Below are 13208 nucleotides of genomic sequence, written 5' to 3'. Positions count from 1 at the left end.
GGTCCATACCCAAGGGCTGACAAAGGCTCCTGGACACAGGATAGCCCCAAAGCTGTGGGGCTGAAAGGGCCAGGACTCTATCTGTCCCAGGAAGGAAGGGAACGGGCAGGCACAGAGCCCGGAACAGAGAAGAGCACCTCCCACGTCCAGTCTGTGGCTGGGAGAGCTGGGAAGAAGCAGGTTCTGGGGCCAGGGAGACTCACCCAGCACCCTGAGCTCCACCTCCCAGGCATCCACTCCGGCGCTGTTGGAGGCCTCACAGCGGTACCTCCCGGCATCAGAGGTTCTGATGGCTGCGAAGTGGACGGAGCCCTCAGGCCCCTGGCCCTGCAAGTCCACGCCATCCTTGGACCAGCTCAGCTGGGGCTCTGGGTTGCCCTCAGCGACACAGTTCAGATCCAGGGCTTCTCCCACCAGCACCTTCAGAACCCGGGGGCCTGGCTGCACCTGAGGGGGGACTGAGAGGCCACAGGAGGGGTATCAAGGCTGGGGGACCCAGGCGAGAGGGTCCCAGAACCTAGACCCAAGCCACTTCTCAGATGTCACCAACCAGCAAAATTGTCATGGAGCACAATCTAAGGCTGGCAGGAAAAGATGTTGGGACACCTCACATGGACTCCCCCAAAGTGAGTGAGCCTCCGGTCTTTCACCTGAACACACGCACTCATGAAAGACTCAACCCTCAGGGCTGAGCTTGTATATCCCTCTGCCCTTGCCAATGTGCCTGACATCATTTAAGAAGCACCACTCAGGGATGGGAGCGGCGGCTCACGCCTGTAATCCCAGCACTTCGGGAGGCCGAGGTGGGCAGATCGCCTGAGGTCAGGCATTTGAGACCAGCCCGGCCAACATGGCGAAAACCCATCTCTATTAAAAATACAAAAATTAGCTGGGCGTGGTGGCGCGCACCTGTAATCCCAACTACTCGGAGGCTGAAGCACAAGAATTGCTTGAATCCAGGAGGCGGAGGTTACAGTGAGCTGAGATCGTGCCACTGCACTCCAGCCTGTGTGACAGAGGGAGGCTCTAAGAAAAAAAAAAAAAGCGCCACTTGGGATTCATCCAGCTCAGTGCACAGGGGAAACTGAGGCAGGGCAGAGGGGTTGACTCATAATGGCCAAGCAAGGTTCGGAGGCAGCATGCGCAGAGGTGGCTCCAATCCCAGTTCAGCTCCTTATAGCCAAGGGACCCTGCTCCAGCCAGAGCCTCAGTTCCCCCTCATCACAACCCCTCCCGCCCGGCGGGATGAAATGAGGTGCAGCACTAAAGCAGCCAACACAGAGCCCGGTGCCTGGCATGCTGTGGCTGGAGTCGCTCCAGCTGGGCAGCACCGCTGCCCCATCCTTCCCTCCCCCTGGCTGTGGCTTCCCGTTCCTTCACATTTGTGGTTTCAAGTCACTTTCTCATCCTCCATCTCACTCAGTCCTTCCTACATGGCAAGTGATGCCATCCATGCCTGCACATTTTGCAGAGGGGGAAACTGAGGCTCAGAAAGGTTATATGATTTGGCCAGAGTCGCCCCCCTCCCTCAGGGGATAGGAGCTGGCACCAACCCTGGGTCTGAGTGTCCAAGGGTCCAGGCCCCTGCGGGGCCAGACTGGGTGGGCACAAAAGAATTCTCAGAGCCCAGTGGCCACCTTGCTCCAGGCACTGCATGGGACACTGGGACAAGTGTCCTGGACCCTCGAGGGAAGCTGAGGTTCACGCACCCCCTATGCAGCTTCTGAGAAGGAGCCTGGATATAAAACCACCCATGGGATCCTGGCCCTTGGGTGGAGACCAACCCCTTAGCCCAGGGCCTGGGTGCCCAGGAGCACAGAAAGCATGGATGCCCCGCCCATCTGTCCATCTCTCTCACACACCCGCTGAAAACAATAACAGCTTCCACTGTTCTGAGCATTCAATGCCCACAATGGGATGGGCTTTATTATGGCCTCACTTTATAGAGGAGGAAAGCAAAGCTCAGAGAGGCCAAGCGACTGGCCTAAGGTCACACAGCCAGTCAGTAGCAGAGTCAGGATTCAAACCCAGCTCTGTCAATGTTGAGGCCCTGTTCATTACCCTGACTCCCTGTTCCTGTGTCTCTCTCACACCCCCATGCAAACCCATGGGAACCCTGGAGCCCCTTCCCACTCTGGGCCTCAGCTTGTCCGTCTGTAAAATGAGGTGTGAGCTTAGATCTGGGGCAGCACACTTTTTCTGTAAAGAGTCAGGTGGTCAGGATGCTGGACTATGAAGCCAGGCAGGCTCCCTCCACTTCTCACCTCTGCCGTCAGAGGGTAAAGCAGCCACAGGCGGCACATAGATGAACATGCGTGGGCGTGTTCCAATAAAACTTGTATTTATAAACACTGAATTTTTGTTTTTTGTTTTGTTTGAGACAGGGTCTCACACTGTTGCCCAGGTTGGAGTACAGTGGCTCGATCACGGGTCACTGCAGCCTCAACCTCCTGGGCTCAAGCTATCATCCCACTTCGGCCTCCTGAGTAGCTGGGACTACAGGTGCGGACCACTACGAGTGAGTAATTTTTTATTTTTTGTAGAGATGGGGCCTTGCTATGCTGCCCAGGCTGGTCTCAAACTTCTGGGCCCAAGCCATCCTCCCGCCTAGGCCTCCCAAAGTGCTGGGATTACAGGCATGAGCCACTATGTCTGGCCAACACTGAAATTTGAATTTCAGGTAAATTTGAAATGTCACAAAATATTATTTAGTTGGTTTTTTGTGCTTGTCTGATTATTTTAAAAAGTGGAAGCCATTCTTCCCTGGCTCATGATCTCTGAAAACAGGAGGGCAGATTGGGCCCTGGGGCCATAGTTGCGCCTGTCTTGGATGCCTCTCAGGGTTCTTTCGGATGACGAGCGCCCTCCCTTTTCAGTGTATGACTCCCACTGGCTGGCTCCCTTTGAATGAACCCTGGACTCACAGGGGAACGCCCACTCCTGGGACCCCCCACCAAGCTGGGAATCAGAGCCACAGTGGGGTACGTGGGGACCTTGGACTAGAGGAAGGGATACACGGAGAGCGGCACCTCCTGTTACAGGTGCACAAAGTGCCTCGTTGATGGCAGTGGTGGGAGCAGGGGCTCAGAAGGGCCTCTTGGGGGGCATTAAGATGCTCCCAGCAGGAGGGGGCTCTGTGGCACCTCACAGGCCTCTTCCCATTGCCACGCCCTGGGCTTCCCGCTGGGCCTCGCGCACCAGGCAGAGATGCTGTCAGACCCACCTTCATGGGTTCCCCTCTGGCACCTGTCCTCCCAAACCCAGGTCCCCACTGTGCTCTGCCCTGTGTTCTTGGGGGCCTCTGAACAGTGTCTCTAGGACCCCCCAAGAGCTATGGGGAGAGGTGGAGGAAGAGAGACAGGCCTGGGGTGGCAAGAGGAGGTGGCAGAGGTGCACGGAGGGAGAGGTGACAGAGCCTGACAGGCCTGGGCTTGGGCTACAGGAGGGGCAGTGAGAGACCTGAGGGACAGGCAGGGTGATGGGGGACAGGGAGGGACCGGGGCTGACAGCTGGTCCTACCTTGCACCCCAAGGATGTAGCGACGGGAGGCAGACCCCGCAGGGTTACTGGCTGTGCACTCGTAGTGGCCGCTGTCACCCACCTGGACCTGGGCCAGACGCAGGGAGCCAGACAGGAGGAGGCCATGCCTGTGGGAATGAGGAGCACTGGTGAGACCCCCACTGACCCCACCCCCAAGGAAAGGCTTCAAGACCCAACTTGAACCAGCCACCTCTCCCAGGAAGCCTTCTGAGAATGAGCCAGCACCCACCATCTACCCCCACCCCCGCCTCCATCCTCCCTGAACCACCAGGCCAGGGCCAGTCTCACACCTACTGGTGTAAGAGAAGAAGAGCACTGGACTAGGAGTCCACTAGCTTGGGTTCGAGTCTAAACTCTAAATCCTTCCTAGCTGTGTGACCTCAGGCAAGTTGCTTCACCTCTTGGAGCCTCCATTTCCTCATCTGTAAAATGGGCATGCTAAGACGGCCTGTGTCTGGGCCAGGGCTGGTAAACGGAGTCTATCACAGGCTCAGCCCAGGGCCAGGAACCTGCCCACTGCTTGACACCTGTTGACTGCGGGTGGCAACTCCCCCTCCTCTGCCACACACACCTGCCCTGTGTATGGGATGAAGAAGCTGGCAGCCCTGAGGCCCTCTGGTCTGGTTCCAGGGCCGGCCTGACTCTCTGACTGCAGTCGCTTGGTGCTCTTACGTCCAGAACTGTGTTGAGGGTCCTCAGGAGGAAGCTGTGGAGTCCCCACCCCTGCTGCCATCGTTGTCCTCCCCAGTCTGGCTCAGCTTGATAAGTCATATTACTCCCATCCCACAGGGATCTAGGACCCCCAGCCAGGCTCCTGCAGCTGGGCTGGACCCCAAGGGCCCCCTGCAGACATGATGTCACTGGCCCATATGTGCTGGCTCTGCACAGCCCCTGCCTCCATAAAAGAGGGAGGGCAGCTGCAGCCACTGACCCTGGCTGGCCTCCAAAGCACGCAGCCAGCATGGGGGTGGGGGACTCCAAGGCCCAGTCGCTGGCCCTGTGCTCACCAGCTGGTGAGCTGGGATGCTCCAGTCCTGGCCCCCACCTTGCTTTCTGCTGAGCCTCAATGCCCTCCTCTGCAAAACAGGGCTCACAGAGCCCCTTATAGAATCCTTAGGGCTCCTCACAGCCCCCACCTCGCAGGCAGCTGCAAGGACCACATGAGACAGGGTAAGCAAAGTGCGGGCCATGCAGTCATTAAACAGGGCAATACCATTGGCAATTCTCGGGCTACTAGCTGAAAACTCTGTCTCCCCAACTGTAAAGTAGGGCAGTGACACCCCCTTTCCAGCCACCCCCTCCATCCATTTGTCCCAAGCATCCAGCAGCCTCTCGGGGGGACAAGTTCTCTGAGGATGGCTGTGGATGACATAGTGGGCGGTGGTCTCTAGAGCCCGGGCACTGGGCTGGATTGCCTGGGTCTAACCTGCTGGGCCATGTGCTAGCTGCGTGAGGTTGGGCAAGTCACCTCACCTTCCTGTGCCTAAGCCATCTCGCTTTGGAAAATAGAGCCATCGGTCGTGCTCAATGCTCACAGGGTTGTCAAAAGAACTGAATGGCCTAATTCATAACACAACGTCTGGAACAGAGAGGCCCTCAACAAAGGTCAGCTGCCTCCACGGAGACAAGAGCACATGCATAAATAATACACAAAGTTTTGCATGTTTTAAAACTTGCATCATGAGCTATATCACAATATAAATGGCATCATGAGTATATATATAGGGCTAATTCATTCATTTTTGACTGTTGTATAATATTCCCTTGTATGATCACACCACAATTTATTAACTTGCTCCCTTTTGAGTGGACATTTAAACATTCAAAACGGCTGGGCGCAGTGGCTCACGCTCGTAATCCCAGCACTTTGGGAGGCCGAGGCGGGCGGATCACGAGGTCAGGAGATCAAGACCATGATGAAACCCCGTCTCTACTAAAAATACAAAAAAAAAAAATTAGCCGGGCGTGGTGGCGGGCGCCTGTAGTCCCAGCTACTCGGAGAGGCTGAGGCAGGAGAATGGCGTGAACCTGGGAGGCGGAGCTTGCAGTGAGCCGAGATTGCACCACTGCACTCCAGCCTGGGCGACAGAGCGAGACTCCGTCTCAAAAAAAAAAAAAAAAACATTCAAAACTTTATCTCTTCCTTCTTTCCTTCCTTTCTCCTTCTTTCCTTCCCTCCTTCCTTTCTCCTTCCTTCCTTCCTTCCTCCCTGCCTGTCTGTCTCTCTCTCTCTCTCTCTCTCTCTCACACTGCTGTATGTGTCTCACATGCACCGGAGCAAGTCCCCTGGGCTACAGGCTCACACCCTCTGCTCTCAAAGATCTCACACTTTGCAGGGGAGGGGTTCTCATCAGATTCTCCCAGCTGCATGTGAAACATGCTGATTCTCAGGCCCTACCTAGAGACCCATTCTATGGAGGAGGTAGGAATTGGGGTTTTACTAAAAAGCCCTAGGTAGCTGATACAAGTGGCTGGGGAACCACCTCCGGGGAACCACTGCCTGGGGACATGAAGACGTGCCCCTTCCCCAAGAAGCAGCATGGCAGAGCAGATGGGTGCGGGTCTTTGACGGCAGGTGTCCTGGTGAGAACCACCATTCTGCCTCTTACAGGCTGACCTCGGGCCAAGGACGCCATCTCCCTGAGTTTCAGTGTCCTTACCTAGTCTGAACTGATATCACACACACAAAGCCTGAGGTGCCTGGCACATAGGATGTGGATAACACCTGCTCATCTTTCAATACCGAGACATCACCTCCTCCAGGTCACCTAAACCGCCTTGCTATCAGTGGGACACAAATCCCCAGCCAGTGTCTGGGATCTCTCCCCAGTCTTCAATCAGCTGGGCAGCCCTGAACAGGTTGCTCAGTCTTTATGGTGCAAAGGAAAACGCGAGAAAACACCACAGAGATATGTATGTGTCCTGGCAATGGGTAAACATTTCCCCTGCGTAGCTCTCCTCTGTCTGCCACTCCAGCTTGAATTTTCTCTTCTACAGCTTTTTAAAAAATTAAATAATGTTGACATGTCAAAACCCACCAATCAAGGGCCAAATCCATTTGACGCTGAAACGTATACACTCAATCATATTGCAGGCTGGGATGCGGTTCCCTCCCTAGATTTCACCGCAACACCTGGGCTGGCAAACGGGGATGATGTGGGCCAGTGAGAAGAGGTCTGGGCTGGAAACTGGAGTTCTGGATCCGAGATCCAACTGTGCTTCAGACATGCTGTGCAGCCCCAGGCAGGGCAGTCAACATCTCTGAACCCCATTTCATATTTCAAAAGGCAGCACCCAGTCTGGGTGACACAAGGAGACCTGGTCTCTACAAAAAATAAAAAATTAGCTGGGCATGGTAGCACATGCCTGTGGTCCCAGCTAATTGAGAGGCTGAGTTGGGAGGATCACTCGAGCCCAGGAGATTGAGAGCTCTGCTTGTGCCACTGTACTCCAGCCTGGGCAACGGGGCAAGACTCTGTGAAGAAAAATAAAGGGAGAGAGATAAGGAGGGAGGGAGGAAGGGGGACAGAGAGAGAGAGAGAGAGAAAGAGAGAAAGAAAAGGCAGCTCCGGACTCTATTGTCTGAGAAGTTGCCTTCCAGAACTTTAAGGACCGTAAGACCCCTGCTCCCCTCCTCACCAAACCCTTAAACAGATAGGAAATGGGGGCTTCAGGGAAAAAAAACAACTTCCAAAAGTGTTAACAATTCACACCAATAAAAGTGGGTGTCTTATCTTTCTTAGGAGCAGCCCAGATCATTTCCTAGAAGGAGGATTCTGCTTGCTACACCACCAAGGAAGAAATGGGGGAATCCATTTTACAGATGGACAAGCTGAGGCCAAAGGGCCCAGGACCTGCCCAGCAGAGCCTGTGTCTGCTCTAAATGCCAAACTGGCCACATCCTCACCTGCTCTCAAGCCCTCTGTGGCTGCCCACTGCTCCCTGACAAAACCCAAGCACAGTACTATGGCCTGTGTGGACCTACGCAGACCACCCCCAACTCCCCTGCATCCCTGCATGGAGGCACTGGACCACCCTTCCTCCACAGGGGGCCAGGCCCATCTCACCAGCCCTCTTGTGCACATGCTGCTCCTTCTACCTGGGACACACCTGCACTTCCCATTCACCTGGATGACACTTGATTCATCTTCCAATACGGAGACATCACCTCCTCCAGGAAGGTTGACTTGATGCCCCAGGCTGGTAGGCCCATCCTGTAGGCTCCCACAGCTGCCTGAACATCCTACCATCATAGCCTCCACCACACTGGCTTGTCACCACCTGTCACCTGCCTGCCTGTGGCTCCAAGGGGACATCCGTCTTATTTCCCTTGGTGTCTCCAGGACCTGCTCAGATCTGGCACAGAGAGATGCCTTTATCATGACCCTGCACATGCTCTGCAGAGACTCAGGGAAAAGGTGAAGCTGCAGCTATGGGCCTGGGGTTTCGAGGGCAGCCCGCCTCCTGCTCCTTCTGCCCCTACCACTCTCCCGCCACGTTCCCAGAAGCTCGGTGGGAGGTTTGGGGGCTGCAGCCCAGCAGGGAAGAGGAGGCGGCAGCGGAGAGATGGGAGAAAGGGAGGAGGCCACAGAGTCTCCGAGGAACAGGCTGCTGTTGGGCGCGTGGTGTGATGAGCGGGGCAGACTTCATCGCGGCGTGCACGGCCAGATGGCTCCAGGCAGCGCCCAGATGAGAGTGGAGAGGTTTGAGGGGAATTTCCTGTTTATGACATCCATCTGGCTTGAGCCCCTGCGGTGAGGCGCACGCAGATGTCAGAGTGGTGGGGAGAAGCGAGAGGGGCCCACGGGGCAGAGGGCTGCCCAGAGAGACCAAAGGGCATCTGATAGAGAGTGCCAGGAATAATGCCAGCTCCCAGGCCTCACCTGTCTGCCCCATCCCCAGCACACACCTTTGCTGCACTCAGGGAAGCCTTCCCCGCTGCCCCAGGCAATGCCCTGCTTCTCATTACATGCTTCCCATGCCATTATGCAGTTTCCCACGCCTGTCATTACGCTGTCTGATGGTTCTGTGAGGGGAGGAGCCAGGTCTGCCCAGGTCCCCGGCATGCCCCAGTTCAGCACGGGCCCTGGCCTGGCCCATAGTGGGTGTTCAATAAATATTTCGTGGCAAATTGCAGCTGTTCCCTGTCCATGCCACACACTCCCTTCCCCGCCTTCACTGACACTGGTCCCTGCTCTCCCTCCCTCCCCACAGATCTTCCACCATCTCAATACCGCCCTCCTGCCCTCCCCAGACCCCCGCTGTCTCCCACATTGCTGTTCTTGCTGCCTCTGTCTATAAAGCATCCAGGAGCAGGGCCAGCGGCTGTGGAATGAACGGCACTCCTCCCAGAGTCACCCAGCCTGCTGCAGGGCTGGTTCTCAGCACAGAGCACACAGTCAGGCAACACTCAACAGATGCCCACTATGCACTAGTGGACGCCAGCCCCGTCTGCTGGGTCCAGGACGGGGTCTGAGCCTGGGCAGGCAGCCTGGAGAGAACCCCTGCCGGTAACCACTGCCTCAACTCACATCTTTTTCCTGTGGCCTGACCAGCATCACAGACCCGTGAGGAGGCCACATGAGGGAAGGTCATGCTGGAGAAATTCAGGAGGAGGTGCCTGAGACACACCAAGGGGCCAAGCACAATAAATAAGTCGGGGGGGTGGGGGGGGGGCCAGCGCCATCACATGAGCCCGGAGAGCGTAAGCCCTGCGATGCTGGTGCTACTAACGAGGATGGTGCTGACGCCAGCCACAGCTGTCAACTATTGAGCGCTTCCTGTGTGTCACTGTGCCACTAAGCATGCTCTTACTTAGAATCCCAACAGCCAGACCCACCAGGCAGGCAGGCCCCACTACCACACCCCCTTTTGCAAAGGAGAAGACTGAGCTTCCGGAGGTGTGGTCCTGGTGTCCACGGCCACTCAGCTGGCCAGAGCACAGCAAGGACTGGACCCTCACACTGTGCGACCATGCTACTTCCTAACCGCCACGGTGATCTAAACGTCCGGCTCTGAAGGCGAGTAAACTTAAATGTGCTCCAGAAAGAGAGCCACTGCCCACAGGCTGACGAGACGGAATCCAGAGCCACCAGGCCAGAAACCAACAAGGGCTTTGAGGATCCACCAAGGTACAGTCCCCATGCACGGCCCTGGGCAGTCCAGGCACGCCACTGGCTTGCAGAGAGCAGTGAGCTGCTTTCCCTGCCACAAGTCGCCAGACCCCAGCTGCAGGCCTCACCTCTCCCCTCTAATGAGCCGGCCCAGTGGCCCCCTTCCAGAAGGGTGGGTGGGCAGCCTGTCCTGCAGTGTGCTTGGGAAGGGGCAGAGGAGGGTGGTGGGGGTATCAAAGGAAGAAAACCTGGAAGAATGAGACAGAAGCGCACCATCCTCTCACTGCCCCCACACCGCGCTGGGATTAGGGATTTGGCCCTGTGTGGAACGCTGGCCGACTGCCTCCGGGAGCCACAGCCAGAGCCAGGAGTGCTCACAGCCGTCCCATCTCCTCATCGGAATCCCAAACAAACATTGTTGCCTGGAAACACTGCCTCGCCCCAGCATCCCTGGGCTGAATCATGGGACCAGAGCCCTGAGATGCTCTCTGGCCACCTTTGCCTGTCCAACCCTTTCATTTCTCAAATGGAAAGGCTGAGGCCCAGGGAGGGGAGAGGGGAAGGGTCTTGTTCAAGGTCACCCGGCGAGCTGGGGTGAAGCTGGGATGGGACCCCAGGTCTTCTGCCACCTGACCTCACACACAGCCCAAGCCCATGTCTTGTCTCCGAGGCTGCAACACAATCCTGGGCACAGGTTATTGCTCAGTCAATGCTGCTGACATCAATTTTGAATTTGCAACTTGGATGTCTTTTTCAAAAACAAGTCCCACGGGAAAGAAGCACTCAGTGACCATTCCCACCCTCGGACTTCACCATTGGCTTTTGGGACCATCCCGCAAGGAACCGACCCAGGAGATAAAGAGGAACATTGTGCAAAGCTGTTCCAACAGTCTCATTTATGACCGTGAGAGCTGGCAACACGGCCGTGCCCCACACAGAGCAATGACTTAGCAATGATGGGAGCCGAGCACCCTGGAATGTTATTTTGCCCCCTTTTTTTTTTTTTTTTAAGACAGAGTCTTGCTCTGTTGCAAGGATGGAGTGCAGTGGCGCGATCTTGGCTCACTGCAACCTCCACCTCCCAAGTTCAAGCGATTCCCCTGCCTCAGCCTCCCGAGTAGCTGGGACTACAGGTGCACACCACCACACCCGGCTATTTTTTTTTTTTTTTTGTATTTTAGTAGAGACGGGGTTTCACCATGTTGGCCAGGATGATCTCGATCTCCTGACCTCGTGATCCGCCTTCCTTGGCATCCCAAAGTGCTGGGATTACAGGCATGAGCCACCATGCCCGGTCTATTTTGCCCTTTAAAAGGAAAAGCAAGTGACGTGGACCAGGATGAATCGAGAAAATGGATAAAAGAGAAAAGGAATCCGTGATGAGGATGGAATGTAAGATGCACGAGGTTTAATTTTAGAACAGCCCCTACAAGGACAAGAGCGGTTCCAAAGGGACTGGGACATAGCTGGGTGGCTCAGAACTTCACGGCTTCTGAGGTTCCTAGGATGCTTCCTCTGTGAGCACTTGCTGACTCGGAGGGGAGGTCGAAGATACCTAGGAGTTCAGAGAGCAGTGGCCCACCTGATACATGTGTCCCTGTGCGTGCGTCTATGTATGTCTGCATGTCTGTGCATGCTGGGACCCAGCCCCAGGAGCTGCAGGGTCAGGTTCCACATCCCCACACCCCATGTGTCTCTGTTTCCTCCTCAGTGCACTGGGCACGGTGCCATCCACCCCACCCACCTCCAGGGCGCTGGCAGGAGAGGGCCGCCCCTGGACAAGGGGGAATGGAGGGGGCCTCAGAGGCTCAGCACATCTTGGCTCTCAGCCCTGACTACACCGCAGAATTCCCCACGGACAGGAGAAGGGGTTGCCCTGGAGCCCTGCCCTTGGGGCAGCTCAGCAAGGAAGAGCAAGGGAGCAGGGGAGGGGGGAAGGGGGCGTGGAGGGCGGCTGGCCCCTCTCGTCAAGAGATGAGCACCTTCGACTCAGCAGACGCATCAGCCAGATAAGTGCTCCGTTTCCAGAAGGGCAGCTTTGGGGCCGAGCCTGGGGACATCCTTGGAGAAGGAAGGACAAGGAAGACGAGAGGGGAAGGGAGGGGAAGGGGAGGAGGAGGAGGGAAAGGGAAGAGGGAGGCAGGAGGGGAAGAGGAAGAGGATTTAGGGAAGGAGAGGAGGGGAAGGAGGGGGAGGGGAGGGGGAAGCAGACAGACAGAAAGTCTCACTGTGTGTTTTCCAAGGGGCTTTTTAAGTCTCTGTGTTCTGGTCGAGTCACCGAGGGACGGAGGGGGCGCGGTGTGTCTTTGAGAGGCTGAGCGTGGTTCTGTGTGTGGACGCTGCCAGTGTGGGGCAGGGAGGGAACCAGAGGGCCCAGAGCCTGCGAACAAAGCTTCAAGTACAATCCAAAGTGAGGCTATGGCCGGGTGCGCTGGCTCACGCCTGTAATCCCAGCACTTTGGGAGACCAAGGCAGGCGGATCACCTGAGGCCAGGAGCTCGAGACCAGCCTGACTAAGATGGTGAAACCCCATCTCTACTAAAAATACAAAAATTAGCCGGGCGTGGTGGTGGGCACCTGTAATCCCAGCTACTCGGGAGCCTGAGGCAGGAGAATCACTTGAACCAGGGAGGCGGAGGTTGCAGTGAGCCGAGATTGCACCACTGCACTCCAGCCTGAGCAACAAGAGCGAAACTCCGTCTCCAAAAAAAAAAAGTGAGGCTATTCACAGTCACCAAAATGTAGAAACAGCCCCAGTGCACATCAACTGATGAGTGGACACACAAAAGGTGAGCACCCACAGGATGGGACACTATTCGGCCATTAAAAGGAAGCAAGCACTAATCTGGCTATGACATGGATGAACCTGGAAGACATTGAGTTAGGTGACAGAAGCCAGACATGAAAGGCCCCATGTAATTCATTTATATGAAATGTCCAGAATAGGCTGAAAGCAGATCAGTGGCTGTCAGGCGCTGCAGTGGGGCTGGAGCGGAAATGGGGGGCTAGTGGCTGCCAGTGAGTATGAAGTTTTTTGGGGAGGGTGATGAACATGTTCTAAAATTGATTGTGGTGACAGCTGCACAGTCTGAATACACTAAAAACACTGAACTGTGTCCTTTAAGCGAATGATACGGTATGTGAATTACATCTCAATAAATCTTTTATATTTAAAAAGCAGGTGACAATTGAGGTAACAGGTGTGGTAGGATGACGATAAATCTGTAAAAGCTGGAGAGGATGTCTCAGTTTGTGAACAGCAACAGCAGGGAAATCACATGAAAGGGGGCGAGTTCTCAGCACATCTGACTTACTAAGCACCGCACGTCCGTCATTACCCCACAGGGGTGCTATTTAATAACGTCCACTTTGCAGACGGAGGAACAGGCCAAGAGGAGCCAGTGGCCACACGAGGTTGCACGACTAAGAAGGGAGCAGGCAGTTCCGCACCGGGTCTGTGGAACTCCAGGGCCTGAGCACTTAACCCCACCCCCGCCTCCCAGCACATTTTCCTCCTCATTTAGATAAACTCTTAAAATCTCCCAAATATGGAGA

The 13208-nt window shown here is 55.7% G+C and overlaps 1 protein-coding gene across 5 annotated transcripts in view; it reads right to left on the bottom strand.

The window, feature by feature from the left end:
* Positions 1 to 13208, bottom strand: part of HMCN2 (hemicentin 2) — a 173543-nt gene that overhangs the window by 93901 nt on the left and 66434 nt on the right. For all 5 annotated transcript variants that reach the window (XM_032165420.2, XM_058445320.1, XM_032165423.2 and 2 more), the window contains 2 exons: positions 3520 to 3647; positions 204 to 458 (listed from right to left, as the gene is read on the bottom strand). In XM_032165420.2, coding sequence (XP_032021311.1) covers positions 204 to 458; positions 3520 to 3647 — 383 coding nt within the window. The remainder of the gene's footprint in view (positions 1 to 203; positions 459 to 3519; positions 3648 to 13208) is intronic.

The sequence above is a fragment of the Hylobates moloch genome, unplaced genomic scaffold (assembly GCF_009828535.3).
Source record: "Hylobates moloch isolate HMO894 unplaced genomic scaffold, HMol_V3 SCAFFOLD_10, whole genome shotgun sequence".
Classification (NCBI taxonomy): Eukaryota; Metazoa; Chordata; class Mammalia; order Primates; family Hylobatidae; genus Hylobates; species Hylobates moloch.
The sequence above is the reverse complement of the archived record's forward strand: the minus strand, read 5'-3'. Positions and strand labels throughout refer to the sequence as shown.